This window comes from Pleurodeles waltl, chromosome 1_1 (genome assembly GCF_031143425.1).
Source record: "Pleurodeles waltl isolate 20211129_DDA chromosome 1_1, aPleWal1.hap1.20221129, whole genome shotgun sequence".
Taxonomy (NCBI): Eukaryota; Metazoa; Chordata; class Amphibia; order Caudata; family Salamandridae; genus Pleurodeles; species Pleurodeles waltl.
The window spans coordinates 438,475,798-438,503,492 of NC_090436.1; the positions used below are offsets into that span (position 1 = coordinate 438,475,798).

Genomic DNA, 27,695 nt, shown 5'->3' on the forward strand with positions numbered 1-27,695 from the left:
CAGTCTGTGAGGCCCTCCTGTCTCAGCAATAGGGCCAGGTCTTCCAACCTAATCCACACACTCTACACCTTTATGCATTGAGAATGAACAGCGGTAATTGACTGTGTTTGAATTGCTACGTAAAGTGGTGGATGGCATCCTTGGTCCCAGACACCCCTTCACAAAACCCATTTATTCGAGGGTATTGGGACAACTTTGTAACCTGGTGTGGAACACAAAACACTGGCACCTTACAGACAGAGCTCTTTAATTTATGTTATCTTTTTGCCCTTGTTCAAATCACCTATTGTGTTCAGATTTATTTAAGATTTGGCACATTTTCTCTCAAGCTTTGTGATGCCCAAGCGACACCTTAACATTCCTTATGTGTACACACTTTAAGCTTACACATAGCTGCTCCCTTCGTCTTTTGACCTTGAAAACTGTCTTCCTGTGATTGAACTGCAAGCATTGTCCGTGCAGTTGCCATGCACCATTTTTTTCTAGATAAATTGATGATAAGGATTCCAGCGGCCTCTCTCCCAAAAGTCATAATTCCCTTACACAATGGACTGTCCATAACTCTGGCAACTGTCTTTGCTCCCTCTTACCCCTCGAAAGCAGAGGCTTTAAGCTTTTACGTAGATTGCACCACAGATCATCATTTGGTCAATCCAGTTTTTGTGGGATTCTCCGGCGCAAAGAAAGCAAATGTTGTGCAGAAGAGGGCACTGTCTAGATGGATAATCCTCTGCATTAAGGTCTGCTACGCATGGGCCAAGAAACAGTCTCCTAAAGGTCTGCTGGCTCATTCCACAAGGACCAAGGCCATGACAACTTCACATTCACTAGGCCATTGACTTGATAGCCAGGTCCAGCTTGAAGAACACTTCACCTGCTTGGTCCTGCAAGACTCGTTGGTCTGTGCCGTCTCCCACATCCTCTAGCTTGGGAAGGTACAGCTTTGGTATATATTCTGCGATGAGGAATCTGGTTTAGAAATAACCTCAGAAGCACAAGTTATTTACCTTCAGTAATGCTCTTTCTGGTAGATATTCAAGATATCCGCAGGTTCGTCACTGCCCTTCCACCTCCCTGGCCTCCTTTTAACATCTGGAAAGGTCCCAAGTTTATATTCAGCACACTATTACCAACAATAGTTCACACTCCATGCCTAGTGGCATGGAAAGGACAAAGACAAGAAATCAATATCAGAGTGCAGGAGTGATGATATGCACTCCGGTCCATTACTTCCGAGTTGATATGGAACTAACGCAGAGCATGGAAGTAATGCTATGAAAAAATCTCTGGAATCAGTCCGATTGGGTGATATTCTGAGGTGGAGAATCTATAGTTAAATTGGAAATTCACAAGAAAGACCGTTATTGAAGAAAAGTAACTTCTTCATCTACTAAAGATCAATATAGATCAAGAAATTGCAGTTCCAGCATGAATGAGAGATGTGCAGGAGCAGCCTTTCAAACTAGACGTGGGACTTCATAGCTAGACAAAAAGAACCTGAGACTCAGGCTCAAATAGAGGTGAGCATGGATATTGTAACATATTAAGAATTTTACGTATTTCTGAAAGCTCACAGATTAATTATTTAATTACATGTGGGTTATTTCACGTATTGTGAAGGGGTGGTGTTATCAGACCATGGACATGCATAAGATAAATGTTTATGTGAGAATATTTAATGCATTCTAGATTTTGTGGATTAATTCTGTACCAAGCAATGACCTCCTCCCAAATAAGGATATCATTTGGAATACAGAATGCCATAAATTGTAGACTTGTACATATACACGATTACGTTATTGGTTTGTATTTTAATGTACTGTGACTGTCTTACTAACTATGATTTGTAGCTTCTGTTTTGCCAGAGTTCAAGATGCTAAGAGTTTTGGACCTCTCTAAACACAATTTTGTTGACAAGGAAGCTTCGCTGAAATTTGGTATGTTGTTTTCATTTTTCTTTGTAAAATTGAGGTAAGACACCCCACACTTGACAATAAAAATGTATTGTGGCACATCCCTCCACATCTGGCAGCTGAAAGCTCAGTGCATTCATACCTTTGTCACTCATTCATTGTTGCAATGTTTAACGTTAATTATCTTTAATTCGTCAAACATGCTACAATGATGTTTGCAACTAGACAGACAACTGAAGGTTGTTTATCACACTAAAGTACTTCACAATTAAATGTTAGACTAAAGGCAAACAGTGTTGTGTGAATTTTATACGGACCTCAGATTGATCCTTGATCACAAGCACATCATCATCCATATGGCTGACTTTTGCTCCTTATGCATCTTGAACACTAATGCACGTATCAAATTTCGAGCAAACGGGGTGCATAGATAATTTCATTTGCGTGCAGAAACATAGTTCAGACATGTTTCGTAAGCAGGCCCAAATCAAGATCATAAGTACAATTTATACAATTTATCTGATGCCCCTGTAGTAATCCTAGGGCTTGCCGATCACTCTAGTTTTTTACCCTGGCTCATTAATCAGCCCTAGACACAGGTGAGGAATCATTAGGAGCTACAGAAAAAAAAACTAGTGTGTCCCCTCCATCTCATTGACATTGTTAGCACTGACAACATTACCACAACTCCTCCCAATCCATCTCCATTTCTCTTCATTTACTTCCTCTGTCTGCATTTACTAATCTGCAACAATCTGCCAGATCTTGACATCAGTTTGTTTTATAAGATGCAACCCATAGTAGCCCAATATGGGCACCTAGCAACTACATTCTTATTGACTGTCGTGCTAACAACTTTCTAATAAATGTGCAAATGTCCTTCACACACATCTGTAATGGGACCTTTGTTTAATATCAAAAGCCTCACCGATTATTTGGAGGACCTAATTTCTGAAATGCATCCCACAATATATTTCAATTGAGGTTAGCAGGCGGGAAAGATGAATCAACTCTGTTAAGCATAATTTGCACCGTATCGTATATTGTTGTATTGCTTCTGCTAGTGCTCGTCATAATATTCACCTGTTCATTATTATTTTAGGCCATATATCAGTATTATTGTATGATAATATGTATTGTATTTAATGAGTTTTGATAGTGTGCTTTTACTATTAATATTAATATACTTCTGTTAGATAGTGTTTTAGTATCAGTTTTTATAGAGAATGTATGTGTAAAACGGGGAAGTATTTCTTTAATTATGTGTCCCCTTACTTTACAAATAAGGATATTTTCCACAACAGTAGTGAAATAATATAATAGCAGTGTTTTCAGTGATCAGAAGAACAGAGAAGCATGTTAACCTCTGGGGAATGTGTAGTCTTATTATCAAGACAGTAAATAGAGATCATCCTGTCTTCTTTAAAAAAAATGTCTGTGCTCTGGCCTGTTTGGCCTCGCCATTCAGGTATGCATCAAATGCACTTTACCCCTCAAAATGGCAAACCTTTCCATGTTAGTTATTATTAACCAGGATTTACTAAGGAGGTTTTTCGCGTAGTATATTATGTTGTACATGTTAATAGTATTTAGTCTTTATTCATCAGTTTCCACTCTTGGAAATCTGTTAATTGAGACAGTCACAAGGCTAGGTCAATATTGTCCTTAATAGTTCAGTCTGAGGACAATAATACAGCAGTGGACAATTGAAAATAATAGCTCTTCTGCGAAAGAAATCTTCAAAATAGTTCAAGGATGCTCTCACCCTTCTGCTTGTGAGTCCTCCATCCCAGTCTCTTTTAAGATTCGTGCCACATTGCCCCCTTTTTTATGGGAAAAGATGAGACGATCTGAGATAACTGTGCACCTCAAAGGGATTGTACCATTTGCACCATTTAAATCTGATTCTGTCCCTATTCTCTCTGGGGTGCTGTGGAAGTAGAACCCCAATAGTCCACTGTACCCCAATATATCAGATCACCACAAAGTTTACCTCAGGAGTTCTGCTCCGACACCCTTGATCTAAAGCTGAGAGTCACAATTTCTGTCACCATCGGGAGTCACTAAACACCATTAATAAGTAAATAATAACCAGGACAACTTGATCACTGAACTATAGTCCAAGGGGAATTTTTAAAGAACATGGGTCTGATTTATATGTTGATGGAAAGGGAATTCCATTGCGGCTATAAGGGCTATCCCTCCCCACTAACATATGATCTATATGCGGACAGAACTTCAGTTTGGCCATGTCTAAGATTACTCCCTCTCCACTGTGGTCAAATGGTTACATGTCCATCAGCCTCATTTAGATGTGCGGACAAGTAACCATTTTTACTGCCTTTTACTTCCAGGTAAAACCTGACAGAAAAATTGTAATAATGCTCCCATGGCGTGGATACATTACTTTTTTTCTTTGCAAAAAGAAAATCCCATTTCGGGAAAAAAAAGAATACGTTGTGCAGCCCTGTAGCACAGAGAAACATTCATCGACAAGAACCGCGTGTTGTGGTTCCTTGCAATACTTTTATAAATGACCACCCATGGCGGAATGGCAGGCTGTCCAGCCTGATATAAATAAGGGACTGTATTACAAAATACAGTAGTAGTACAGAATAATTCTTAAAATGTTATGGAGACATGCATTTCAGAGTACACAATCACAAAACATCCTATTCACTAATACAGCATATTAATAACACATTAATAAAGTCTAAGGTAAAATAGGGAAGTCTCACCTAATTTATAATTTCCAGAATCCCAAACAAAACTGACAGAGTATCAGGGGAATGGGAATGTGTTCTATTAAACCGCCTGAATCACAAAGGAAACCAATAACACCTAAGGAGGAAATAGGGAAAGTTTCTGGCTCACCCTGAAATCCAGGGTTTTTTGTACACATTCCACATAATTAATAAGAAGAAAGTGCATTTTGATAAATTAGAAAAGGAAGCGCCACTGTCAAGTTCCTTAACAAATACCTACTTTTCAAAAGTCTGTAGCAACTACTGCGTATTGGTCCTCTGGAGATGTACAACATAAAATGAATTATCTGAACAATTATCTATACCCAGAGTGGTTCTAGCAAGTTCCCCAGAAAGCTTCAATGGAAAAAGCCTTGAAATTTGCCTTGAGCCTTGAAATTTGCAACAGATTCAGCTATTGGGACATCGAGAAACAAGCTCCGTTCATAATACATTCACCCGAAATAAACCATCTAGTTACATCACAATATCCTGTGCTCTGCAGATTCTGCTTAAACAATAGTGAAAGTAATCAATAAAATCGTCATTGGCAGGGAAAATGAGCAGGAGCAGTTTATGCAGTCTATTGAAAATAACTAGCATCCATATTCTAAAATGCAAAAGAAGACATGTTAAATAAAAAAAATTCAACACCTTTTAGAAACATTGTTTTAAGTGCAAAATTATTAATTTAATGGCTACAGTCATATTTCACTACAAGTTTTCAAGAGACAAATGCCCCCTCTTATTATTTTTAAATAATAATCTATTCTACATTAATACATCTTTATCAACCAGCAATTAGTTACAGGTCATCATCAACTTCTTTCAATCATTTCCCTCCACCATCTTGATCTGGTTATTAACAATGTCTTTTTAAATATTGCAATTCAATTAAAAAAAATGTTCTTTGCTTCTTCAACCTTTTATCTTGACCTCTTTTAATTATCCACTTTCCAAAATTAATTAACCCCTTCGCTGCCAGGCCTTTCCCCCTCCTGTGCCAAGCATTTTTTAGGCTATTTGGGGTAGTTCTCACTTAGGCCTTCACAACTTTTTGTCCACGTAAGCTATCCACACCAATATTGCTTCCTTTTTTCCAACATTCTGGGGATTCTAAAGGTACCCAGAGTTTGTGAGCTTCCCTGGAGGAGACCAAGAAATGAGCCAAAATGCAGATAAAATTTGGGGGTTTTAGGAAAAATGGGAAAAAGTTCTGCAGAAGAAAGCATGTGTTTTTTCCCTGCAAAAGTCATCAACAAGGGGTTTGTGGTGCCAAAATTACCATATTACCAGTTTTCAGGAACAGGCAAACTTGAATTAGAAAACCAAATTTTTCAACACAGTTTTGGCCTTTTACTGGGCCATACCCCATTTTTACTATTTTTTGTGCTTTCAGACTCCTTTCAGTTAGTGACAGAGATGGGTATGAAACCAATGGTGGATTCCAGACTGCTAAACATTTCTGAAAAGTAGACACAATTTAAAATTTAGCAAGAGGTCATTTGTATAGATTCTTCAAGGCTTTCCTATAGAAAGTAACAGTTGAAATAAAAAACATATTGAAATTGAGTTGAAAAAAAAAAAAGGCATTTCTGTCTACATTTTCTTCTGTAGCATTTTCCAGCTGTGGCAGATTTTTTAAAGCAATATACCGTTATGTCTGCTGGACCCTTCTGGTTGCGGGGATATACAGGTCTTGTAGGTTCATCAAGAACCCAAGACACCCAGAGCCAATAAATGAGCTGCACCTTGCAAGGGGTTTTCTTTGTATACCAGGTATACAGCCATTCATTTGGTAAAATATAAAGAGTGAAAATTAGGTGTCAAGGAAACCATGTACTTTCGAAATGGACTCAAGATAAGGAGTTTAGAAGCAGTGGTTATTTGCACATCGCTGAATTCGGAGGTCCCCATACTAGCATGTCAATTACAGGGCATTTCTCAAAATGACTTGTTTCTTACGTTTGGAAGGCAAAAATGTAGAGGAAGGCAATTGGCAATAACATTTGCTCTTCTATTCTGTGTTCCCCAAAGTCTCCCAAGACAAATGGTACCTCACTTGTGTGGGTAGGCCTAGTGCCCACGACAGGAAAAGCCCCAAAACACAACATGGACACATCACATTTTTCCATTGACAACTGACGTGTTTTTACCAAAGTGCCTAGCTGTGGATTTTGGGCTGTGTCTCAGCCGGCACGTAGGGAAACCTACCAAACCAGTACATTTTTGAAAACTAGAAACCTAGGGAAATCCAGGATGGGGGACTTGTGAGGCTCTCACCATGTTCTGTTACCCAGAACCCTTTTGTAAACCTCAAAATTAGGCAAAAAAAACCTTTAACCTCACATTTTGGTGCTGCGAGGTTCTGGAATCTGAGGAGAGCCACAAACTTCCTTCTACCCAGCATTTCCCCAAGACTCCTGATAAAAATGGTACCTCACTTGTGTGGGTAGGCCTAGTGCCAGTGACAGGAAATGCCCCAAAACACAATGTGGACACATCACATTTTTCTAATGGAAACAGACACGTTTCTTTGCAAAGTGCCTAGCTGTGGTTTTGGTCTCTAGCTCAGCCAGCACTTAGAGAAACCTAGCAAACCTATACATTTGTAAAAACTAGACACGTAGGGAAAACCAGAATGGGGTGACTTGTGGGGCTCTGTCCAGATTGTGTCACCCAGAATCCTTCGCAAACCTCAAAATTTGTCTAAAAAACACATTTTTCTCACATTTCAACAATGCAAAGTTCTGCAGTCTGTGGGGAGCCATAAACTTCCTTCCACTCAGCATTCCCCTAAGTCTCCCTATACAAATGGTACCTTACTTTTCCCAATGAAAACGGACGCGTTTTTTGCAAAGTGCCTAGCTGTGGATTTTGGCCTCTAGCTCAGCCGGCACCTGAGGAAACCTAGCAAACATATACATTTTTGGAAACTAGACTTCGAGAGGAATCCAGGATGAGGTGACTTGCAGGGCTTTCACTGGGTTCTGTTACCCAGATTCCTTTGCAAACCTCAGAATTTGGCTAAAAAACACTTTTTCCTCACTTTTCGGTGCTGAAAAGTTCTGGAATCTGAGGGGAGCCACAAACCTCCTTCCACCCAGCATTCCCCTAAGTATCCCAATAAAAATGGTAGCTCACTTGTGTGGGTAGGCCTAGTGCCTGTGACAGGGAAGGGCCCAAAACACAATTTGGACACATCAAAATTATCCATTATAAAACTACCTGTATTTGCAAGGGGGGCATCTGTGTTTTTAGTCCTGAGCTCGGCTGTCATCTATTGAAACCTATCAAACCCAGAAATTTCTGAAAACTAGACACCCGAGGGAGCCCAAGAATGTTTGACTTGCATGGATCTCCCACAGTTTTCTTACCCAGAATCCCCTGCAAACCTCAAATGTAGCTAAAAAAATCGTATTTTCCTCACATTTCTGTGGGAGATCACTGCACTGGCACAAATTTCCTACAAGCCAGTGTTCCCCTCGGTCTCCCGATAAAAATGATACCACACTTGTGTAGGTGGGCCATGTGCCTGTAACAGGAAAGGGCCAAAAAAATTAGAAATAGAGGGGAACCAAAGCAAGTCCAAAAGGGCAGTTTTTTTTCAACATTTTTAGGCTGATAAGTGAGGCTGAATTTTTATCGGTATAGATGCGACAATGCTGGGTGGTAGGAATTTTGTGGACTCCTGCGGAGTACAGAAGGTTCCATCAGAAAAATAAATGTAGGGAAAATGCATGATTTCAAGCAAGGTTGGAGGTTTGCAAGGCATTGTGGTTAAGAAAATAGTGTGGAGTGCATGTGAAGCACACCACCCTGGACTCACCCAGATGTTTAGTTTTCAGATGTGTCTAGGTCTGGTAGGTGTTTCTAGGTGGCGGTGTACCAAAGTCCAAAAAGGGCAGCCGCTCACCATTCTAAGTGGGACGATGCTGAGAATTAGCCAAGCTTTCTTGGCCCATATGTAAAATCAAAACCCAAATGAGTCAAGTGTCCTCTTGCTTGCCATTGGGATGAGATGCTTTAGTTTGCAGGGGGAGCTGAAAGACTGTTGCACCCTTCAGTTGGGGTGGGGGGCATTATTATGCCCATAGTGGGCAGCACCCACCCCTCTAATTATTTTTTAAAAAATTCCCTGATATCTCTTTGGCTTTCTGCTCCCCTGGGAGTGGGGGATATGGGGGGGGGCGGGGGTAAGTAATTACCCAATCTTCCCCCAGTGGGCAGAACAACTTTATCTCCATTTATTTGGGGTGGGGGTATGGCCATACCCCCAGCCTCTTTTTTTAAAAAAATCTTCCTTTTGTCTAGTGGGGTTTCTGCCCCCTTGGGGGCAGATGGGCCTTGCAAAAATAGGCCGATCTGCCCCAAGAGGGGCAGAAATGGCCAAAATGAATCCCCCCCCAAAGGGGAGCGGCCCTTGCCCAAGGGGCCACCTCCCAAACAAAACACACACAACAATCCCTGGTACCTTAGTGGTTTCTGCCCCCGGGCCTAATAAAAATAGGCTAATCTGCCCCCAGGTGGGGTCAGAAATGGCCAACTGTAATGTGCCCCAATGGGAAGCGGCCCTTGCCCAAGGGGCCGCCCCCCCAAACAAAACACACACAACAATCTCTGGTGCCTAAGTGGTTTCTTCCCCCCTTGGGGGCAGATGGGCCTAATAAAAATAGGCCAATCTTCCCCCAAGAAGGGCAGAAATGGCCAACAGTAATGTGCCCTTAAGGGGAGCGACCCTTGCCCAAGGGGCTGCCCCTCCCTACAAAACACACACAACAATCCCTGGTGCCTAACTGGTTTCTGCCCACCTTGGGGGAAGATGGGCCTAATAAAAATAGGCTGATCTTCCCCCAAGGGAGGCAGAAATGGCCAACAGTAATGTGCCCCCATGGGGAGCAACCCTTGCCCAAGGGGACACCCCCCAAACAAAATACACACACACACACAATAATCCCTGGTGCCAAGTTATTCCTTCCCCTCTTGGGAGCAGATGGGCCTAATAAAAATAGGTTAATCTTCTCGCAAGGGAGGCAGGAATGGCCAAAATTAATGTGCCCCCATGGGGAGCGACCCTTGCCCAAGGGGCCACCCCCAAACAAAATACACACACACACAACAATCTCTTGTGCCAAGTTATTTCTTCCCCCCTTGGGGGCAGATGGGCCTAATAAAAATAGGCCGGTCTGCCCCCAAGGGGGCCAGAAATGGCCTAAAATGTTATTCCCCCATGGGGACCAACCCTTGCCTAAAGGGCCGTTTCCCATATGTAAAATAACAAAATAAATAAAAAAATCCCTGGTGCCTAGTGATTTCTGCCCCCTTTGGGGTAAATCGGCCTAATTAAAATAGGCCCATCTGCCCCCAAGGGGGGCAGATATGGCCTAAATTATAATGACCCCTCCCAGGGGAGCAATCCTTGGCTAAGGAGCCACTCCTCATATGTGAAATGTCACTTCTGCCCCCCCCCCCGCCCAACACCGTTAGAATGCACACTGTCTGCCCTGCAGACAGTGCGCATTCCGAGGGTGCTGGTGTGTAGGAAAGTACACTCTTTTTGCCATAGGTACCCCCATTTTCTGCCTGGTGTCAATGTGCTTGACTGTGTTCACTGGTATCCTGCTAACCAGGACCCCAGTGATTATTCTCTCTCTCCTCTAAATGTTGTTGTTGCATACTAATAACCCAGTATTTTACACACAATTTGCATACTGGTCCCCCTTATAAGTCCCTAGTATATGGTACCTAGGTACCTATGGCATTGTGGTTCCAGGGGATCCCTATGGGCTGCAGCATTTCTTTTGCCAACCATAGGGAGCCTATGCAAAGGCTTCTGGAGGGCTGCCATTGCAGCCTGCGTGAAAGGGTGCATGCACTTTTTCACTTCCATTTACACTGCACCAGGTCACTTATAAGTCACGCCTATAGCCGGCCCTCCAGCCCTGAGGGCAGGATGCAGAGTACCTGTGTGTAAGGGCACCCCTGCACTTGCAGAGGTGCCCCCACGACCTCCAGGACCATTTTCCCAGTCTTCGTGAGTGCGGGGACACCATTTTACGTGTGTACTGGACATAGGTCACTACCTATATCCTGCTACATAATGGTCACTCCGAACATAGGCATGTTTGGTATCAAACATGTGGGAACCATACCCCAGGGCTTTTGCAAGCATTAGTTTTATGATTCCATGCACTCTGGAGGCTCCTTAGAGGACCCCCAGTATTGCCATTCCAGCCTTCCGAGCTATTCAAGGCAGCCCCAGCTGCTGCCACCTTTCAGACAGGTTCCTGCCCTCCTGTTGCTTGAGAAACTCAAGCCCAGGAAGGCAGAACAAATGATTCCCTTTGGGAGAGGGGTGTTAAACCCTCTCTCCTTGGTAATAGGTGTTACAGGCTTGGGAGGGGTAGCCTCCCCAAGCCACTGGAAATGCTTTGAAGGGCACATTTGGTGCCCTCCTTGCATAATCCAGTCTGCACCAGTTCAGGGACCCCCAGTCCCTGCTCTGGCGCGAAACTGGACCAAGAAAAGGGGCGTGACCACTCCCCTGTCCATCATCACCCCAGGTATGGTGCTCAGAGCTCCTCCAGGGGGTCCCTGGGTTTTGCATCTCGGATTCCAAGTTGGCAGGGAACTCTGAGAGCATCTAAGTGGCCAGTGCCAGCAGGTGACATCAGAGCCCTCCTCTGATTGGTGCTTACCTGGTTAGGTGGCCAATTCCCCTTTCAGGGCTAATTAGGGTCTCTCCTTTGGGTGGTTCTTCAGATTTGGATTGCAGGAATCCTATGCATCCTCTACTTCACCTTTTCACCAAAGAAACTACATCTGGACCCTCCAGGAACTCTACAAACTGCAACAAAGAAGCACAGATGACTTCTGCAACATTTTATCTTCATATCCTGCCAGCAACTGCAACTATTTCCTGGTTGTGCATCCTTAGAGGACAGCCTGTCTCCAGCCTGCCCCAGAAGAGCAAAGGAATCTCCCTTGGGGTGAAGTAGTCACTCCCCTGCTTCAGCAACGACCGGTTGCATAGATCCCCTCTCCTGACAAGCAGTGTGGATCCTGCATCACGGGTGGTAGACTGAAGTGGTCCTGACAGTCCTGACATCCTATTTTCCAACTTTGGTGGAGGTAAGAGCTTGCCTCCCCACGCAAGACAGTACCCCTGTGCACTGTGTGTTTTGCAGTTGCCAAGGCTTGTTGGTAGCCTTCCACAAAGTTCTTCATGCACCATGCATCTCCAGCCCCCAGCAGTCTATCCTGTGATGCACAGCTTCCTAAGTGGTGCTCCGGCGACGTGGGACCCTTTGTCGTATTGCTGTGTGGGCCTCCTTTTGCACCTTCTTTGTCCCGGTGCTCTGGGACTCCTGTGTGCACTGCATGGTCTTCTGTGGGCTCTCTGAGTTGCTGCAAGCCCCCCCTGACTGCTCCTCCAGGGTAGAGTCCACCAGGCCCCTCCTGGTCCCAGGCAGCGCCATTTTCCGCTAACTGCGAGCTTTGCATGTGCCAAGGCATGTTGGCGGACTCCAGAGACGCAAACCAGACTGCAATCCTCCATCCGGCATGGACATCATCTGCACCAACCAGGAACCCGCATCCATCTTCTTGGGTGCAGTACTGACTGCTGTTCTTCACCGGACTCTTCTGTGCTTCTTGGACTTGGTCCCCTTCTTCTACAAGTCTTCAGGTTCAGGAATCCACCGTTCTGTGTGTTCTGGGAAAGTTACTGTGTTTTACTCGTAGTTTCCTGGGCCCTGTGGTGGGTTTTAGTACTTACCTTTGGTGTTTTCTAGTACTCCCAGCGACCCTCTACACACTAGACTTGCCTATGTGGGAAACTGATATTCACATTCCACTTTCTTAGCATATGGTTGGTGTTCCCCCTAGGCCCATTTCTAACTATTGTTATTTTCACTATTTGCACTATTTTCTAACTGTTTCTATTCACATTTCTGCATACTAGTGTATATAATTTGTGTATTACTTACCTCCTAAGGGAGTATAGTCTCTATGGTATTTTTGGCATTTCTGTCACCAAAATAAAGTACCTTTATTTTTGTAACACTGAGGTCCTCATTACAACCCTGGCGGTAAATCCCGCTTACCGCCGTGCAGAAGACCGCCAACATACCGTTGCGGCCACGGAATTCCGCTACAGGTATTACGACCCACAGCTCGGAATCCGCCATAATACAGACACCCACACAAGTCCGCCACACCAAAGGTCAGTGATAAACTGGCGATAACAAAACCACTAGCGTCACGCCAACAGGAATACGCCCACACTATCACGATCCACAAATCAACGCGGCAGTCTTTCAACCGCGGTATTCCATTGGCAGTACACACCGCCGCGCTCAAAATACACACACATTTACAAAACACAACCACATTAGACAAATCAAAATACACACACCTGACACCACATACACACACCACACCCACACACCCAATCCAATATAAAATACCCACCCACATCACCCACAAACCCTTACTACCAGAATTCTGAAACCACGCCAGAGAGAGACACCACCATAAACAACACCAGCATCCACAGACACACAACACCATCACTTACACAACATCCACGCACCTCAAACAACACACACCAACACATCCCCTCACACATCACAACACACACCACCTTACACATCACCCACACCACATCATGGCACCTCAACGACACCCCAGGTTCTCTGAGGAGGAGCTCAGGGTCATGGTGGAGGAAATCGTCCGGGTAGAGCCACAGCTATTCGGATCACAGGTGCAGCACATCTCAATTGCAAGGAAGATGGAGCTATGGTGCAGAATTGTCGACAGGGTCAACGCAGTGGAACAGCATCCAAGAACATGGGATGACATCAGGAAGAGGTGGAACAACCTACGGGGGAAGGTGCGTTCCGTGGTCTGGCGGTGGACCCCCACCTCCTCCCCCACAACTAACAACATGGGAGGAGCAGGTCTTGGCAATACTGCATCCTGAGGGCCTCGCAGGAGTAGCAGGAGGACTGGACTCTGGTAAGTCAACTCTTTACTACCTTATCCCCCCCACCCTACCTGCATGCCATTACATACTCCCACCGTCACCCTCACCCCATCACTCCAACACCTCACAAATGCCCCACTATCACAACCCACCCATCCCAATACCAAGCCCTGCATGCAACACCAAAGCATGGACACCCATCACCAAAGCATGTCCACTACAGATACCCACACAGACTTCAACCAAATATCACACAAGGACCAAGCCAAGAATGCAAGCACTGGAGTACAGGGTCACTCACCCGATTGCACACGATGGCACACACAGATGCAATAATCCTGCCTTTACACCCTTCAGGACCCCTACCCAAATTCACCAGACAGGAGGTACCAGACATATCCAGTCCCCCCCACTGAAGAGACCCACAGTGATGACAGCAGCTCTGCACAACTGGATCAAGATGACCAGCCCGGCCCATCAGGGACCTTTGGACAGTCGGTTCCCCTGACACTGGCACAAGCCACCATAGAGCCTCCCCCTCAGGAAACACCACCACAGCACCCACCCAGCGGGCCCATCCCTCTGTCCCCAGGACACGTCAATCAGCAGTGTGTCCACCACTTCAGGGAACCCAGGCAAACCCACCAAGCCAAGAAAAACAGAGGTCTGGGGGCAGTGGGCACACGGTTCAGGGGACAGAGGCTCAGGAAAACAGGGAAGCTCGGAGGACTGCTGTGCGACACAGGGAGGACAGGCCCAGGGAACCCACTCTCCACGAGGCCCTCTCCAACATCATGGGAGCTTACCATCATTCCCAGGAGACGATGGCAACGGTACTGGCCAAGTTTCAGGAGACCCAGCGGCTGCAGGAGGAACACTATCTGGGGATCAGGGAGGACCTGAAGTCCATTGACAACACCCTGGTCACCATTGCAGGGGTGCTGCAAGACCTTGTCAACACCAGTAGGGACACTGTGGCACAACAAGGGGCCCCTGACACTAGCCTGGACGATGAACAGCCCTCCACCTCCGCCGGAGCTAGTGGACAGGAGGCACTGCCACAGGAACACGACAACAGCACCCCACCCCCTGCAGATGGAGAACCACCCTGCAAACGGTCCATGAGATCCATGAACAAGACAGAGAACATTGCCAAGACCCCCGCCAGGAAATGAGACTTCCCTGAATGTCAACCTTCTGTCCCACTTTGTCACCCTGTCCATCCTTCAACTGCCATTGCTCCACTTCCTATGCCCCTTTGGACAATGCACTTGTGAAACAAATAGACTGGACTCTGCCATGGACATTCCTCCACCATCCCCCCTGCCCATTTTACAACCCCCTCCACATCTATGCACAGAAATAAACACACTTCAATCACAAAACAATCTGGAGTCAGTCTGTGCTTTCACAAACGTGTAATTGCAATAACCATGGAATATAGCAATGTCAATTTACTTGTGCACATACCGATGTAACACAGCTGTAGGCCTGGAGGAAATATAGCAGAGGGTACAAAGTGGGACCCACATCTGTGAAATGGAAAGCCAAAGTGACAAGTCAGGGTCCATAGACTGAGTGTAAAAGACAGACTTATGCTAGCTCCAGTAATAATATGTGATATGGGAGGCAGTGACATCTTCTTACCTGTGTCTCACTGGAAGTATTGCATGATTATGTTGTTTCTGTTGTCGATATCCTCTTCTTCTGCCTCCTCTTCTTCACTGTCCACAGGCTCCACAACTGCCACAAGACCACCAGCTGGACCATCCTCCTGCAGAAAAGGCACCTGCCGTCTCAAAGCCAGGTTGTGCAGCTTACAGCAGGCCACGATGATCTGGCACACCTTCTTTGGTGAGTAGTAGAGTGAACCACCTGTCATATGAAGGCACTGGAATCTGGCCTTCAGGAGGCCGAAGGTTCGTTCAATCACCCTCCTAGTTCACCCATGCGCCTCATTGTAGTGTTCCTCTGCCCTTGTCCTGGGATTCCTCACTGGGGTCAGTAGCCATGACAGGTTGTGGTAACCAGAGTCACCTGCAAATATCGAGGGACAATTGTTAGACACACACTAACCCTTAGGGACAACCCCATACCCAGACACCTATTCACACTGTATAGGGTCGTTGTCCTCACCTATAAGCCACACACAGTGCCTCTGGAGTTGCCCCATCACATAAGGGATGCTGCTATTTCTCAAAATGTAAGCGTCATGCACTGAGCCAGGAAACTTGGCATTCACATGGGAGATGTACTGGTCTGCCAAACACACCATCTGCACATTCATAGAATGGTAGCTCTTCCGGTTTCTGTACACCTGTTCACTCCTGCGTGGGGGTACCAACGCCACATGTGTCCCATCAATGGCACCAATGATGTTGGGGATATGTCCCAGGGCATAGAAGTCACATCTGCGCATGTGTTTCAGCAGGGCAGACAACACTCTGGACAACACGTTAGAGAACATTGGCTGGGACATCCCTGATGCAATGGCCACTGTTGTTTGAAAGGAACCACTTGCCAGGAAATGGAGTACTGACAGGACCTGCACTAGATGGGGTATCCCTGTGGGATGGCGGATAGCTGACATCAGGTCTGGCTCCAACTGGGCACACAGTGTCTTGGATTGTTGCACGATCAAGTCTGTAGGTGACTATGATGTGTCTCTCTTCCATTGTCGACAGGTCCACCAGCGGTCAGTACACCGGAGGATGCAGCCATCTCATCACCTGCCCCAGCAGACCTGCCCTATGGAGGAGAACAGCGAGCAGAGACTCAGCCAACACTGAGGAATCACAAAATGTAATTTGCACACATTTATTAATCCGCAATGTGCCTGTAACTGTGTGTATTCAAGGCCTACATTGGTGTGACACAGTTATTATTAATGCCATGTGGCCCCCTGAAATGGCAGCTGCCTGACCTGTAAGGTGGGACAAGAGGATATGAGGTAACTGCGCTGGCGTTCTACACCGTTGCGGTGGGTGGTCGAAGACCATGAGGCAATTCTGCATTGGTGAACATTGGACCCTATGGGTCCGAGGAGCCAATGACGATGTACGCCAGTGGTGACAGTACGCACAGCCGCAGACATGACCACCATTTTCTGTCTGTTCACTCACTTGATACCTGACCTCCAACAGGAGTAGACCTACACTGCAAGTGCTGCTGTGACCTGTGTCTGGAAGCGATGATGGCTCATGTGTCTGGGGAAAGGGCCCCTGCCTTCACTTCGGAGGAGTTGGAGAAACTAGTGGATGGGGTCCTCCCCCAGTACACACAACTGTACGGTCCTCCAGACAAACAGGTGAGTACACTGTGAGCATGCTGCATGGGCAATGCCTGTTTGGAGTGGTGTGGATGGAAGATACATGGGGGGCTGAGGCCTGCATGTGCGGACGGTGAGTGCATGTGTGTCATGGCAAGGGTGGGAACGGGGGCCAATGAGTATGATGGTCCGGACGGGTAAAGATTTTCCTTTCCCCCTGTACTATTCCTGTAGGTCAGTGCCCACCAGAAGAAGGCTATTTGGCGTGCCATCGTCAAGGACGTCCAGACCCTGGGGGTCCACCACAGATGGAGCACCCACTGCCGTAAAAGATGGGAGGACTTGCGCCGCTGGAGCAAGAAGACGGCAGAGGTACAGCTGGGGATGGCATCCCAACGTGGGAGGGGTGCCCGTCGCACCATGACCCCCCTGATGTTCCGGATCCTGGCGGTGGCGTATCCGGAGTTGGATGAGCGCTTGAGGGCATCACAGCAGCCACAAGGGGGTGAGTACACTCTCATTCAGCTGACTCTGCACACATTACGAGGTGTCTGGGTGGGGGAGGTGGGCAGTGGGTTCCCCTAGGCCAGGGCGAGATTGGTAGGCAAGGTCCCTTGTGAGGCAGGCTATGTGGCACCCCAACACCACTAGTGGTTAGTACCATCTACACCTAGTCAGGCTCCTGTGACTTCCAGGTGTGCAGCAATCGGGCTTAGGCCTTGTACCCCATGGGCATGTGATTAATCTAGGAACTATAAGTGCATGGCGTAGTGCAGAGGGCTGCTCACTGTCTGTTGTGTCCGCCAACGGTAGTGGTGTTGCATGCACTGAACATGTCTTTCTCCTGTCTCCCCCCCCCCTTTTTGTGGTCTCCCTGTTCTTGTGTGCAATAGCATCATCAGGCGGAGGAGCATTGGCACCGGAGCAGGAGGGAGCTGCATCCCACTTGGCCCTGGAGGGCGAAACAACGGAGTCTGAAGCCACCAGTGGGACGGAGGGCGAGGGGAGCTCCACGGCGGGGACAGGAGCAGAGACCAGCGACTCCTCCACTGATTGGAGCTCCCTTGCGGTGGCGGGCCCCTCTGTGCCCACCGCATCAACAGGTACAGCCTCCACCCCCCCTACCAGCACCGCCCTCCCAGCAGCCCCTCAGCGTGTGTCCCGTGCCCGCTCACCCAGGAGGGTGGGCATCTCCTTCGCCCCAGGCACCTCAGGCCCTGCCGCAGTCAGCCCTGCTGCCCTCAGTGAGGAGGCTATTGACCTCCTGAGATCCCTCACTGTTGGGCAGTCTACCATTCTGAATGCCATCCAGGGTGTTGAGAGGCATTTGCAACAAACAAATGCATACCTGGAGGGCATCCATTCTGGCCAGGCAGCCCAACAGAGAGCATTTCAGGCTCTGGCCTCAGCACTGATGGCAGCCATTGTCCCTGTGTCCAGCCTCCCCCCTCCAACCTCCTCCACCCAGACCCAATCCCCAGTACCTCAGCCTATCCCGAGCACACCATCAGACCAGCATGCACACACATCAACAGACAAGAGTGGCTCAGGCAAACATAAGCACCACACATCCCACAGGCACTCACACAAGCATCATACCCATGCACACATACCAACATCCACTTCCCCCACTGTGTCCCCCTCCTCCACGTCTCCCTCCTCCCTCCAAGTCTCGTCTCCACTCACACCTGCATGCACTACATCCTCAGCCACTACCTCCATCACCAGCACGCCCATCAACACACACCGCTCACGTGCACTCACCATCCCCACTACCATTCACTCATCCCCAGTGTCCTCTCTCCTAGTGTGTCAGTGAGCCCTCCTCCCAAAGTACACAAACACAGGCACACACCCACCCAACAGCCATCCACCTCACAACAGCCTCCAGCCCATGCACTTTCACCCAAATTCAGCAGACGTACACCTCCTACAACCACTACCTCTTCCTCCACTCCCAAACCCCCTCCATCTACCCGTCCCAGTGTGTCTAAAAAACTTTTCCTGGCTAACATTGACCTCTTCCCTACACCTTCCCCCCCATCCTTCCCCTAGGGCCAGGCTTTCCAGGTCCCAGCCCACCACCTCAGCCACCACATCCCCAGGCACAGTGATGCCAGCAACTGCGGGGTCATGGAGTGCGCCAACCATCAGGGCTGCCAGTGTGCCACGGAGCGACGGCAAGGACATTCCGCCACCTGCCAAGGTTAAAAAGATGCCCACATCCCAGAGGGAGAAGCCGAAAACACCTGCCACCAAGGGGGTCAGCGAAAACGAAAGGGGATAGTGGCAAGACAACTGCGCCACCATCAAAGATGGGGAAGGACCAAAAACTGAAGAGCAGGTCAGGAGAGGGTATGGTGGCACCGACTGAGGGAGCAGTGTCACACCTTCTGTCCACGTCCACCCCAACCTGTACGGCAGAGAACACCACCACCTGCACCGCTACCTGCACCGCCTCCGGCACGTCTACAGCCACTGCAACAGTCCCCAGCCTCTTCCCCGGTGGGCAGCCGTCCGAGGCTGCAGGAAACATCCTGCTTTCTCACTCAGCTGGTGCTGACACATGCTCTGCCGCCACAGACTCCGCCGCCGGCACTGCCGCCACAGACCCCGCAGCCAGCATCGCCACCACAGACCCCGCCGCCAGCACCGCCGCCACAGACCCCACCGCCAGCACCGCCACCACAGACCCCGCAGCCAGCACCGCCGCCACAGACCCCGCCGCAAGCACCGCCACAACTGAAACCTCCGCAAGCACCGCCAGCAGCCCCACGACGTCCTAAGACAGTGGCACCACCGCAGACATGGCTACCATCCCCAGTGATCAGTCGTCCGAGGCTGGTGGTGATTTCAAGGACCCTGGGCAGCTTCCATAAAGCATCACTGTCATCACAGTTGTCACCTGCATATGGAATGCGAAGCCCCAGCAGTGTGGGGTATGTCTCTGCCTCCATGGCGTATCATGCGACCTGTACCTCGGCAATCTCGTGACACACTCACCCAGGAGAGTGTATTGTTCTGGCCACACTGCACGTGGAGCACTCTGGGCACCATGCCCCCTCCAGAACCAGTGGAGAATGACATCCACTACCTCAGTCCTTGGCAGGATGAAGCACTCTGGGCACAAAGCCCCCTCCAGAACCAGTGGAGAAATACATCCACTACCTCAGTCCGTGGCAGGATGAAGCACCCTGGGCACAAAGCCCCCTCCAGAACCAGTGGAGAGATACATCCACTACCTCATTCATTGGCAGGATGAAGCACTCTGGGCACAAAGTCCCCTCCAGAACCAGTGGAGAATGACATCCACTACCTCAGTCCTTGGCAGGATGAAGCACTCTGGGCACAAAGCCCCCTCCAGAACCAGTGGAGACTGTTAATCACTTGAGAGACTGTGGCTTTGCACTCCCCAGGATAAAGCAGTGGGCAAACCACCCACTGGAAAGACTTGAGAGACTGTTGCTTTGCACTCCCCAGGATAAAGCAGTGGCCAAACCACCCACTGGAAAGACTTGAGAGACTGTGGCTTTGCACTCCCCAGGATAAAGCAGTGGGCACACCACCCACTGGAAAGACTTGAGAGACTGTGGCTTTGCACTCCCCAGGACCAAACTGTGGGCATGGAGTCCCCTCGTGGAGCACTGGCGTCGTGCATTCATCAGGCTGAGGTGCCCCCCCTCCCCTTCCCCCTGAGGTGCCTGTATATTTTCTATCTGATGCCCCTCCAGTGTTCTCTCCGTTTGGAGTCAGGTATCATGTGTGGGCCTCGCCTGTGTTGTAGGTGCAGTACTCACTCTGGTCATCGCCGCGGTCGTTGGAGCTCCTGATAGAGAAGCAGGAAGACCATCATCGGCAGTATCTGCAATCCAGGCTCCATGGCATCCTGGTTCCTCGTGGGGTGGGGAGAGGTGAGTGTTTACCCTTCTGTGTACTGTTTCCGCCATGTCTTTGTTCGCGTTGGTTCCGCCCCGGAAAAGGTGGCGGATAGGCCTGTTGTGATAGGGTGGGTGGTACATTGTCTTCCGCCTGTCTGTTGGCGGTGTCCGCCGCGCTGTTTGTTTGTACCGCCGTGGCGGTCGGAGTGTTAATGTGGCTGGCTATGTTGGCGGTTTCTGCCACAGTCGTAATCCCAGGGTTGTAATGAGGGCCTGAGTGTTTTCTTTCATGTGTGTGAGTACTGTGTGACTACAGTGGTATTGCATGAGCTTTGCATGTCTCCTAAATAAGCCTTGGCTGCTCAGCTACAGCTGCCTCTAGAGAGTCTGGCTTCTAGTCACTGCTTACATTTCACTAATAAGGGATAACTGGACCTGGTATAAGGTGTAAGTACCATAGGTACCTACTACAAGCCAGGCCAACCTCCTACATGGAGTGTTAGTATACTGGCCTCAGCTCCCTTAAGGGAGCCAAGGCCAATATCCTAGCACTGTTCCCCTGTCAGCCGTCTGGGAACGTGCATTACAATATTTCTGCCGGTCAGTCTAGTTGGAACATTGTAATACGCTTGGGGGGATGTCACCATCATGGCGGTGGCATCCTTCCCGTGAGTTTGGCGGTCCCATGCCCATGGCATCTGCAGTGCAGGAGGTCCCTCTGGCACACTTGAAATACGTAATGTCTGCTGTCCAGACACTGCGCATTTCAAGGGTACTGGTGCAACCTGCATGCGGCAGCATTGCCACTGGCTCAATCATGAGCCGGGAACAATGCTGCTGCACCTTTACCACTAGGCTGACGGGTTGGAACTGTCAGCCTAGTGGGAAAGCTATAATGGGGCCAGTGGTGAGACCACCAACACCGTGGTGGTCTCCTGGTCAGGAGTTTGGTGGTCAGATGTTTCCGACTGCCAAACTTGTAATGACCCTCATAATCTTTAGCAACAACTTTTATGTCTCTGGCAACAATCTCTGTTTCAATTTCCTCTTTAGCATTAGACTTTGGAACTTGAACTTGAGTTTGGTCTTTGTTCAGTTTTGTTTTCGTCTAATTTGTTCACTGCAAATCTCTTTCTGTCTCTAGGGTTTCTTCTGATTTTGATTTTCAGCTGCAATTTCTCATTGCTTGGATCACAGACCATTACATCTTGCTGTTGCTCATACATTTGTATTTTTTTAGACAACAGTTCCTCACTCTGATCACTGTTTTGAAACTGGACTTCAGAATTCTCAGGTTCTTCATCAGAACTTTTGTTCACCTGAAATTCAGTCTTCTTTACAACTTTGCTTTTGACTTTTTCATCTTCACCAGTTTCAAAATTTCAACCACCCTCTGGATCCAAGCTGCTAACTCGAGTTTGACTTATTTTCTTGATTCTCTGCTTGATCTTGGGCTTGACTTAACTCACCAGACTTTTCTTCTGCTCTTTCATCCACTTCTTCAACTGCTCGTACTCGCTATGTGTGAGCAGCGTGGATCCACTGCAGTATGCCAGCACACTTGACCACAGTGTTTGTCATCAAGATAATTTAGAATGGGCTTCTCCATCATTACTCCATATAATTCTTCCTGACATGTTTCCGTATTGTTATCCAGTTACCTCGTCTCCTTGTCTCCAGTTACCTCGTCTCAGTCTGCAGCACTCAATAACCTTAGAGTCACATTCCCCTGATGAGACAGATTTTACTATATCAGCAAGATTCTTGTAGTAATCAAGACTGATGTCACCAGTTATTGAAACTAGTGCAGCAGATGGAAGATAGGCAAGCCCAATGGGCAGTGTCGGACTAGCCTATAGGGCAATCATGCAGTGCCCGATGAGCTTGTCTGACAAGTCAGTGAGTGGACTATTTTTCTGACTATTTTCAGGCCTGTTTTATTATCTGGTGGACTTGGTTTTTATTTTACTGTTGATTTCACTGATATTGCCACAAACATTGTCTTTAGTAAGAACAAATGTACACAGTCTCTGCTACGTTACCAGATACCTATATAGAGTGTCTTTACAAGCTCAAAACTGCCAGATTTGCAGATGTGAGGCACTTTTTTATCTATTTCATTCACTAATGGGGTCCACTTTTATTTTGGTGCCGAGGCCTATTTTCTGTTCCAGACCCTGCTCATGAGGCGATAAACCAGTCTTTTTTATCAGGTGTACTTCTCATATTCATCAGGACAAAAGGACAGGACAAAAGGAGGAGTGTTGGGCCATTTCAGCCCAATTGGCAAATCTTTGCCAATTTATATTTTAGAGTACTATTAGTAATCCCCACCACAACTGAGGATTGTTGACGATAGCTACAATGGAACCTTTCTTTAATATTAAAAGCCTCACAAATGATTTGGAGGATCTCACTTCTAAAATGCACCCTACAATCAATTTCAGTTGAAGTTGGCAGGCCGAAACAAGGAATCAACTCTCTTCTCAATAATTTGGAAACTGCAATGCTATCTGCTTCCCTAGTGGGATAGACTTCAACCCATTTAGAGAACAGACAAATAATTACTAAGACATACCTCAAGCCAATATGCTTAGGCATCTCAATAAAACCTGCCTTCAGTCTGGTAAAAAGGCCTTCTAACTTTCAAATATGATTTGTTACAGTTTGAGTACTTTTGCAGACATTATTTAACTGGAAACTTAGGCAACGCAATCACACATCATTAGCAACTTTTCTCAATTTAGTATTCTCCCAGTATTTCTTGAAAATTCTGATCAAACTATTACTTCCTGCACGTGTCTAATTGAACAAAAACTTGTACATTGGATACAACAGTGCATCTGATAGAACATATTTATGATCAGCATTTACATACAACTCCTGAGCATTTTTATTATACCACTGTTTCTCTCATCTCTCTTTTTCTTCATCTGGGCATCCTCATGCAGATCTCTTAATTTACTCAAGGAAGTCTGAAGTGAATTCATGTAAAAACAGTTTAAAGTCTCTGAATTCTGAACTGCATTTACTCTGGAATCCTAGTTTATTTCATTCTCTCGAATTACAGTTTCTTCATGTAGTGCACAGTATCTAGGCATTTTGTCAGTGTAATTATTACCAAGTGTAACAAGATATTTTCCTGTCGTATGAGCTGGGCATTTGACAACTGCCATTTCCTTTGGTTTCAAAAGTGCTTTCAACAATTCAAAAATATAGTCAATATGTTTTTTATTGGGGCACCCCAAGATGTCATAAAACCCCTTTATGACCAAAGCTGCCCAAAGTCATGCCCAGCTCCTTATACTTAATGGCTGTCTGTGTAAACTGTCACATCACACTTTTGTGACAAGCATCAGGCTTTTGTCAATGCCACTACCTCTGCCACTTATGCTAAAGTTACATTTGGCAAAGAAGATGCCTCTAAAGTTCTGGAAATGCTGCATTCTGTGTAGGCAGCTTTCAATGAGCCACATTGGTCTCTCAAACAAGAACCACCAACAAATAATGTCACATTAGCCATGCCCAAAGGTATACTTTTATATCTGATCTTAGTTTTGTACATAACTCTGTCACCTCAAACAGTTGTGTTCTGGTTCTTCATAGATTTCAATGTCATAATTTCTTCTGTCTTCACAGTCTTGGTCTGAAATGGGTAGCAGTGTTGCAAGACTGAGAATATATATTGCATTTTCTAATAGAGATGTTTTCAGCAGCAAGTACTACATATTAGAATCTACTGTTCGTCAAATGCTGAGTTCTGGTACTTGTCAAAAGAACTTCAACTGAATGTGGAACATGGAAAATTAATGTTTGTCCCATCACAATTCCTTCACTTTGTTCAGTTGCAACAAACACAGCTGCAACTAATTTGAGACATTCTGGAAGACATGCAGCTACTGGATCCAACACAGCAGACAAATACACCACTGGGAGCATTATGTTTCCATGTCACGGGATGAAAAGGAGTGGCCATTGACTTTTCCATCAACATATGGGCCTCTTCAGTCTACCTGTAGGACTGCTCCAAGTACACAGTCTTCCTCCCCCTCTGGCACCGTCATTGTGAATTGCTCACTGGGACCTCGTTAACCATAATCAAAACTTTTGCTTATACCCTGGATTACGAGGCATTGTTTCTCATGTTTTGTACATTACTGGAGCTGTGTACATTGGCATTTGAAACGATTTCTTATTCTGCATATTTTATTCATTCTGCACATTTTTCTGCATTTGTGGCAAGACACCTACATTATCCATAATCTGGTTAGGATTCCCTCTACATTCCCTATAATGCCCAATCTTCCTGCAACAATGACAAGCTCTAGTCTTTTTCATCATTTTACCATTCATACTCATTCCATTGTTGTTCATCATTCTTTCACCATTCTTTTAAAAATATGCATACGCATTTCATAGTAGGAATGCTCTGACTCTTTTGTGTCTTGTAAAGTTCTCATAGTGTTTGAGCAATGTATGTCCTTTTCTGGAACTTCGTTTTTCAAATAATCAATCACTGGCCTATATTTTTCCATCACATCTAAGGATGGTGGATTATTACAGCCTACTCTAGCTGGCTATTGTGTTGGCCAACCAACTGCAACTGTACACTCCAACCACAATTCACTTGGAACCACAATTTCAAGCAACAAAATTAAATCTGTCCATAGAATTTGAGAACTCTGTGTTAATTTGCATATCTCATAATACCACTTGCGGAAAATGGTTTGTAAAAGCATATAAATCAGACCTTGTCCATGGCACACGCACCAAACACCCTCCATGTACTTCTCTCAAAGGTAACCCTAAAACCATACCCAACACTGTCCCTGTTTCATAGCTCTTGCGCCTCCATCTGTTTTATTTGCTTTCTTTTTACTTATAGACCCTCTCATCCATTTTTCTCAGTATTTCTTTAAATTGCTCCATTCTCTTGTTTTCTCAAATTAAATCTTTAATATGAGCTCTCAAAGTAATCAAGCCAATTTCCTTAATTTTATCATGAGTCAAATCTATTTTGTAATTTTGTTTCACATTTTTCATTTTGCTGATGTCAACTTCTTATTCATCAACTAACTCTTCTAATTTATCATGTGCTCCATTTGTACAGCTTGCAGCTTCCTTGATCAAGTATCACATTTCTTCAACATCGTATATCAGCAATTGTTTCAAATTAATATTGCCCTGTAGCATTTCACCAAATTCAATTTTTAAAACTTCGATATTAATTGCTTCAGGAACTACCACGACCTTTTCAAGAGTGGCAGCTTGCATTTCAGACTGCACGTTTGTGCTTGTACTAGGCACTACTGTCAACATTGTTTCAGTCACTGCACTCAGTACCACTTCAGTATGATCCTGCACAACGGACCACTATCCCCCCCAGCACCTGTGTCTATTCCCGCAGTAGCAGGAGTTGTACCATTTCTTGTCCCTGCTGTGTCCGTATATGGAGGAGGGCTCAAATTCAAAATTCAAAAATTATGATCCTCATCTGACTCATCTGGCTGCTCAGTTTGCCTTTCTCTTTAACCATAGCCAGAAATGTTCTCACATTCTCTACCATTTCTTCCCTTCAGCTTTTCTCCTGCCAGTCTCATTTAGATTGTATTGATTGTCTAAATTACTGTTTTACTTCCTTCGCTGTCTTCTCTCTCTCTTTCTCTATTGTCATCCCACCCCATTTGTTAAGCACCTTAAACTGGCATTGGTCTTATGTCATACATAGTTTGTTTCAGGAAATTTAACTTCTTAGTATTAATTATATCCCCTGATGGAAATTCTACTGCTTCATCGTGTGCTCTTTATTTATTCCAATCTGAAATCCAGGTATACGTATAGTACTTAACCTCTTTCATCATTTCATATGCTGGTGCTCCTTCCTATTTCTGACCCTTCAGAGATAAATCGCATTTAGGTTTAAGCTTAGTAAGCAAATTTCCCATTGTCTACACTTAAATAAGCACAAAATAGCTCAAAACAAACTCAGTATCACAAGAAACGAACTATCAAACAACCAATCCCAGCGCAGCTCTGTCAAAGGTCAACCCATCACAAAGTGGCTTTGTCAGCAACCAGCCAATCAGAGGGCAGCTTTGTGGTGACGCCTCACCAAACCTTGCGCGGCTCACATGGTGAGTAACCAATCAATGCACAACTTCTTCGTAAGCAGGTAAACAATTGCAAAACCACCTTTAAACCAAATAACCCAATAAACCTTTTTTTACCCTAGAAAGAAAATAAAAGTCAGTGCATCAAGTAAAGCAATTCAGTAGCAACCCATAGAAATTCAGATTTGATTGAAATAAGAGTTCAAAATCAAAGACAAGAACGAATGACAACATAAATTACAAGAAACTGAAAAACTCTCGCTAGGTAGCTACTTTCCAGCAGAAATCTACATCCAAGTCAATGCTTCTAACCCTGTTCATTAAGGGCAAATCCGAATAACTCAAATTAGCCACACAAAGAAAAGTTGTTAATTCAGAGTCCCTATAGATGTGTATGTGGCACTTCACACTATATACCACAACTAATCAATATATATCTCAAGATCTTGGATTAACGACAAATCCGGTTACCAAATCAAACCAAATCAGTAAAACCAATAAGATCAATTCATCCTCAAATGTATTACAAACATCATCATAGTAGTAATCAACCCACTGGCTGCACCAACAATCATAACCCCACATCCAGACAGCTGAAAGAGAACCTGTATATTCATTTCACACACAATGTTATTCCCTGTTCTTACTTCTACTCCACATCGCTCAGGAATGCACAACTTATCAATCTGCGTCAAAACTCTGTCAAATTCTAAAACATTTCTTCTGAGGATGAAAGGATTCTCTAAGTGTCAAAATGTGTTGGACTACTCTATTGAGCTCCAAAAATATTTAGGGT

The 27,695-nt window shown here is 46.1% G+C and overlaps 1 protein-coding gene across 1 annotated transcript in view; it reads left to right on the forward strand.

Moving 5' to 3' along the window:
* LOC138284976 (baculoviral IAP repeat-containing protein 1-like) overlaps positions 1 to 27,695 on the forward strand; it is a 796,353-nt gene that overhangs the window by 728,268 nt on the left and 40,390 nt on the right. The window contains exon 13 of the mRNA XM_069224352.1: positions 1,851 to 1,937. Within this exon, the coding sequence (XP_069080453.1) occupies positions 1,851 to 1,937 (87 nt within the window). The remainder of the gene's footprint in view (positions 1 to 1,850; positions 1,938 to 27,695) is intronic.